This window comes from Quercus suber, unplaced genomic scaffold (assembly GCF_002906115.3).
Source record: "Quercus suber isolate HL8 unplaced genomic scaffold, Cork oak 2.0 scaffold_302, whole genome shotgun sequence".
In the NCBI taxonomy this organism is placed as follows: domain Eukaryota; kingdom Viridiplantae; phylum Streptophyta; class Magnoliopsida; order Fagales; family Fagaceae; genus Quercus; species Quercus suber.
This window is the reverse complement of record NW_027069758.1, coordinates 506,872-513,817: the sequence shown is the minus strand read 5'-3', so window position 1 is coordinate 513,817 and position 6,946 is coordinate 506,872. Positions and strand designations below refer to the sequence as shown.

At 37.1% G+C, this 6,946-nt stretch overlaps 1 protein-coding gene across 1 annotated transcript; it reads left to right on the top strand.

The window, feature by feature from the left end:
- Positions 1-2,414: 2,414 nt before the first annotated feature.
- On the top strand, positions 2,415-2,900 carry LOC136071317 (secreted RxLR effector protein 161-like). The gene has a single exon (XM_065782433.1). It carries the CDS (start codon positions 2,415-2,417, stop codon positions 2,898-2,900), a length of 486 nt encoding a protein of 161 aa, XP_065638505.1.
- Positions 2,901-6,946: the final 4,046 nt, after the last annotated feature.

The window sequence follows — 6,946 nt, the reverse complement described above, 5'->3', positions numbered from 1 at the left end:
GAGAGTTAGTATAGGACATTTTTGATAGGGGAAGTGTTGATAATTTGAGGGATGTAGTGAGGTTTTGATGTATCTTTTCTTTTCTATTCTTTATAGATACATTGATCTTGTAAGTGAGGTCTTTGATCATTTTTACATACATTGTACTTATACTTCTTTATATATGTGGATGTATATTGCTTTCACCTCTCTTTTCATATGTTGTTTCTTCTCTATCTTTATACACATGTTCATTATACTTATATGCAATCTATTATTTCTGTTTCACACAAGATGCCTTGATGAGTTTTGTTTAAAATGTTTCAGAAATACAGGTTGTCAAAGTCTACTTGCCATAAACTCTTTTCTTGCAAAGTTTTTCAAGAGTTTATGTTAGGATAGATTTTATTGTATTAACAAGTGAATATGAGTTGAGTGATTTATGACTTCTCTCATATGTTCTTTTGTTTGTTGTGGTTTTGTTACGGATTACCAAAGGGAGAGATTGTTAGAACATATGTGTTTTCACTTGTTAAGAACATATGTCACTTATTTATGTAAATTGGCTAATCTTTTGACAAAACACACTCTACTTGAAATTGGGTAGTTCTAGGTGTTTTTAGTACTTCAAGAAATAAGGTTTCAAGGTCAAGTGTTGAAGTCATCAAGTCTGTCTAAGAAAAAGCAAGCTGAAGTACAAATTCATTAAAGCTCGACACCTGCTCGATAGCTATCTCGACACCTACTATCTGTCGAGATTTATAATTTCAGATTTTCTGATCTGATTTTCTTGGGATCTATGAATATGCTTTTAGGCCTTCTTTTCTTCTAACCCTAAACATATAAAAGGATTGTTTTAAGAGCCATCAAGTGTGATACAAGTTGCAAAAGCATTGAGCAATCTCTGTTCAAGCAAATTGTGATCAAAAGACGAAGTTCTTGACCTAGTTCATCTTCTCTGAAGAAGTTGCTGTGTATTTGCACCAAAGGGTTTTGTGACCAAGCATCTTCCTGATCTTCATCGTGTAGGATGAACTGAAGAACTTTGTAGCCAACCTCTCTTCCTTAAGTTGGTGTTTTGAAGTCGTGTACTGGGATTCGCGCATTGGTTAGTCATGTACTTGGGAGCCGTGCATCAAAGGTGGGAACTGTCACTACAGATTAAGTCCAATTGGGTATTGGGGTAAAGGTTTAATTGTAGGTTGGTAAGGTACTTGGGATTCCTTTACTTGTAACCGCTTGGTTTGATAATAGTGGAGTTTCAGGAGTGGTGACCTGAAAATCACCCGGTGGGGTTTTTGCCGCAAGGTTTTTCCCCATTCGTAAACAAATCACCGTGTCATTTAATTCCCGCTGCATATTTAGTTTGGTGATTTGTTTGTGCTTCCACGCAATTGCATGATAAATTGATTAATTAATAACTTGGCTAATTAATTAATTGGTTTAATCATAAGGGGTCACTCAGTTTGTGGCCTATCACTTCTACCTCTAAGAGACCGTCATCAAGGGTAATTCTCAATCATCCATCAAGTAATATCATTGGTGACGTAAATGAGGGGCTTCGGTTGAGAAAAGGACCAAAATACAGTGCGACTCATGTGACGTACAATTGTTATCTTGCTCAATTCGAACCCAAGAAGGTAGAGGAAGCTCTTAGAGACGAAAATTGGATAGAGTCTATGCCACCAAGAGTTATATCAGTTTGTCAAATGATGTATGAGAGTTGGTTCCAAAACCTAAAGATACCTATGTCATCGGCACCAAGTGGATCTTCAAGAACAAAACTGATGAAGACGGTAAGGTAGTTTGAAACAAGTCTAGGTTGGTAGCTCAAGGATATATTCAAATGGAAGGTATAGATTTTGATGATTCATTTACACCAGTAGCAAGATTAGAGTCGATTCAAATTCTACTATCCATAGCATGTGTTATGGATTTCAAACTGTACCAAATGGATGTGAAAAGTGCATTTCTGAATGGTTTTCTAAATGAAGAAGTATTTGTTGAGCAACCAAAGGGATTTCAAGATCCTCACTTTCCGGATCATGTGCTAAGGTTGAAGAAAGCACTATATGGTTTGAAGCAAGCACTAAGAGCATGGTATGATCGTCTCACAACATACTTGTTAGATCGTGGATTCAAAAGAAGCCAAGCTGATCGAACATTGTTTGTAAAGAGAGATGAGAAGTCTCTCCTAGTTGCTCAAGTATATGTGGATGATATTGTTTTTGGATCCACAATTGATCATTTGGCTCATGAATTCTCCGAAGAAATGAAAAGGGAGTTTGAGATGAGTATGGTGGGGGGAGCTGAACTATTTCCTAGGGCTTCAAGTGAAACAACGGAAAGATGGGATATTCATATCTCAAGAGAAATATGCCAAAAATCTTGTTAAAAGATTTGGTCTAGACTCTAAGAAACACACTTCCACTCCAATGAGATCCTCATCAAAGCTGAGTCGGGATGCAGCAGGTATAGAAGTGGATTCAACACTCTATCGAAGCATGATAGACAGTCTCTTATATCTCACTACTAGCAAACTAGACATTGCCTTCAGAGTAGGCGTATGTGCTCGATTTCAGGTAGCCCCCAAAGAGTCACATTTAACAGTAGTCAAAAGAATTATTCGCTACATAAATGGCACCTCTGATTATGGAATTTGGTACTCAAGAGATTCAAATGAATGCTTAGCCGGATATTCTGATGCTGATTGGGCCAGTTGCATTGATGATAGAAAAAGTACTTCCGGTGGATGCTATTATCTTGGAAATAACTTGGTGTCATGGATGAGCAAAAAGCAGAATTCAGTCTCTCTATCAACAGCTGAAGCTGAATACATTGCTGCTGCAAGTTGTTGTGCTCAATTATTATGGATGAAGAAGCTTCTTTATGATTATGGAATCACTCAAGACACGATTTGAGTATATTGTGATAATACAAGTGCCATAAATTTGTCAAAGAATCTAGTTCAACACTCGAAATCAAAATATATCGAGATTCGGTATCATTTCATTCGAGATTTGGTGGAGGAAAGGACTGTGTACTTAGAGTTCATCAACATTGAGAATCAGAAAGCAGACATATTTACTAAACCTCTAGATGGCCCAAAGTTTGAATCTTTGCTAAGACCATCAGTGTCGGTATCATTCCCTGAACTCTATCTCTTGTGTAAACCTATACTACTCTTTGTTGCATACTTGTCGTTGTGGTTCCACATGTTTAGTTTCTAGAAGTTTTTCTCTTATTTGTTTTGGTTTGTTCCAACTCTTTTTGTTGATCTTACTTTTCTTATTCTGTTTTTGGGTGTGTTCAAAAATTCAAAAACCCATAAAAATTGAAAAATCTCAAAAGTTTGATCACTTGTTTTGTGTATCTCACGTGTGAGTTTGGCCTAGTACCTTAGTACTAATGGCGTAGTGCATTTACGATCTTTGCTTGTTATGTATGTACTCATTTCTATGTGGAAGAAATCTTGAACACTATGTGTGACTGTTGTAAATAGATCTTCAAGCTTGTCATGAATGATTGGTCAATGATCTTGTTGGTCTTGATACTTGCATAGACTTGTGTCTATATCTCTTCCCACTTTATTTTTATGTTTCTGCAATAAGAGCTCACCAAATGTAAATCTCCAAATGAAAAGAGATATTAAACTGCAAAAGCCTGTCGCACACACTAGTATTCGACTAGGAAAAAGGGAAAGCGAGTCTCTTTAATGTTTTTTGTATGGTGCTCAAAAAGCCAAAGGCTAATAATCAATGTTGAAATATCATAAATTTCAAGCACAAATCTCAAAATGAGATATTTTTGTCCAAACAAAATAAAATGGACCAATTGTTATGCCTTTTGTAGAAGCCAAATGAAAAGTTTCTAAGTTTTATACTCAATGTGTGGGAGGTCATATATACTCATTTCTATAATGGAGATAGTCCACTTGATTTCGTATCAGTTGTGTATAACTCGATTGAATTGATCATTGAAGCTTCGCTCTGGTCTATAGACTATTCCACATTTGAATCTCACACACTACACACAAGACTTTGATTCAATCAATGCCTATCTCATTTGTGTGATTGTATATGTTAAAATGTGATGTGTATGCTTAAGAACTTGTTGATCAAACTCAAAAAGATTTTTAAGTATTTTATTTGTTTTTGAAAGTGATTTTATACTTTCTTGCCTTTTGTTTTTGTTCAAAATGCATTTTTGTGTTTTTCTTCAAAAACTGGTTCAGGGGTTGTTTCGCGAGAAGTTCGTGACTTAGAGCTTCCCGCGAAAAGGGATTGAGGGAAATATCTTTTCTCTTCATGTCACACAGAAACTCTCGCGACTATATCGCGACTGTCTCGCGACTAACAGCTTCTCGCAAAATGTTGTTTGGCTAAAAATTGGATTTTTCAAAATTCAAATAGAAGTTACCGCGATTGTCTCGTGACCTAGTGCTTCTCGCGAAAGTTTTGTGCTTCAGTGGCCATCTTCGCGACTGTCTCGCGACTGTCTTGCTACTCTTTAACCCGCGAAAAACGCATGTTTTTACTTTATATGTAGCAGATGTGACAGTTTCTCAAAAGAAAATTTTTTTTTCTCATTTCCCTCGCTCAACTTTTCTCGAACCCTTTTCAACCTAAATTCAATTTCTATCAAAACCCATCATTTTCAAGCATCTTTTCTGCATTGTCAACTTCAAGGTATGTCTTCTAAAGCATTTGCCTTCAAGTTTCTCTTAGTTTATGCAGAATTTTTGTTAGGGTTTCAAAAATTTGGGGATTTTCGAAAATTTGAATGTTTTTCTAAATTGGGTGAAAATTTTTCAAATTTTTTGATTGGGTTGTGTCCCATTTGATGTTTGTGCCTCTGTGTTGGCCCCTTGTGGCATTTTGACACGTATTTTAGGCATGATTTCACCATGTTCATGCATTGTTCATACTTAGAGTACATTTGTGCATGCTAGGTGTTTGACAAAATGTCCGAGTGACATTTTTGTGCCAATTGGAATCAAGTGATTTCAATCTATGGGTTTTCACTTGTTTGACCATGTTTCACTCAGTATGGACATTGGTCATATGTTTCATACTCTTTGCCCATATTGAACACACTAGGCACATACCTAGGCACCCCTCATGCATCTGATGCTGCACTCTCATGCATAAACACACACATCCACACACATTAGCACATGCACACATATGCACACACATGCACAGTTACTTAGTTTCTTGCATTGTGTTTATGCATTCAGCATATTGTTTGGAGTTGATTATGTCCTGTTCTATGCAGTTTTATTTTTGTTTTGAACTAACTTGAATCTAATCAAGTTCTGTGTTCTGTGATGTGTGTTGTGCACATGTTTCCTGTTTTTTTGTGTGATCTGTTGCACAGATGTCTCCATTCAAGACTTCAGCTGTGAAAGGTGGCAGCAACAAAGGGAAAGAGCTGATCATTGATGTTGATGCCGATTCACCTAGACCAAAGAGAGCTCGTTTTTCAACGGGAATTTTTGATCCTAACTTGTTTAGGTCTTATGCTGCTTTTGAATCCTATAAGAACCTCTTTTGGGATGCTCATTTGCTAGTTGAAAAGGGCGTTGATCAGCCATCACTCAGGGACACAAATATACCCATTTAGTTTGCCACGAAAGATTGGAACTATCTGTTTTCAACTTTTGAGGATACATACGAGAACATGGTTGAGGAATTCTATGCCAATGCCATTGTCGTCGGAGAAGAGATAAAATGTTGGGTTCGAGGAAAAAGTTTTTCTGTCACACCAATGTACTTGGCGGAAATTCTACACATTAACCGGCCAATACTCCCCATACCGCTGGTATATGATGAGCTGAACCCAGATGAAGTGTATCTCAAACAATCTTTAGGAGCCAATTTGGAATTCTCCTCCAATAAGAAGTCAATCAATGTGGCATCCCTTTCTCCTAAATTAAGACTTCTCTCAATGATCATGTGTAGCAATCTCTATCCCTTGTCCAGCACCGGATATATGAATCTTGGTCGAGTATTGTTTTTGAATGATTTGATCACTGACGTAGAGATTGATGTGTACTCTCATATTTTTCACATTTTGGCAAAAATAGTTTATCGGACTGCTTCAAGGAATTATCTTCCTTTTTGTCACCTTATTTCAAGGATTTTGAAGCTCAAAGGTGTTCGTCCATTGGAAGATGAACGTCCATATACAAGGCCAAGTCCAATTAACATTCGATCTCTCCATGCGAGTATGAGCCACACCAAGCAAGAAAGTCATGCATTGTCGGGAACCTCGAGCTCTACAACTCGTACCTATGATGAACAGTTCAACAATATCTCTACTGCTCTTCAAGAGATGAGTACAAAGATGTCCGGGCTGGCGACTATCATGTATGCTCACCATAGACATCTTGATTCATAGTTCACATCACTCCAAACTCAGTTGGACGAAATTCAACGGAAGCTAGAAGAGACTGACTAGCTATTCCATGACAAAAAAGGGGAGATGATGTCATTGATAGGGGGAGTATGGTGACCTATGATAGAGGGAGTATGGTGATAGGGGGAGAAGAAGCCACTAGTTCCTATGTTTGATGTTTTATGCTTACTGCTTATTTTTTAAGGCTTTGATACTCTGTTTTTATTTCAGTATAATTTCAGTAGTTCTTTTGTGATATTCTCTATGCTTTGTAGCATATCTTGCATGTACCCATGTTGCTTTTGTAAGCTTTAAGGGTTTGTTTCATTGCATGTTTGTAGGCTTTTATGGTTTGTGCCATGCATATGCAGTACATTGCTTATGCAACCTTTATGCTTGTGTACTTGATGTTTAATGTCATACATTTTACGTCAGTACGTCACTCTTGTGCCCTTGTAGGATTGTTCCTTGATGCATATACGTTCTATGCATTGGTTGAGTGATGAACACTTTTGTCCCTAGTAGGATTTTTTCTAGATGCAAATACTTCGTGTATTCTGTATTGGTT

Bases quoted from the DNA above. Each gene is read 5' to 3' on its own strand.
- LOC136071317 (XM_065782433.1), top strand. From the start codon at position 2,415: ATGAGATCCTCATCAAAGCTGAGTCGGGATGCAGCAGGTATAGAAGTG.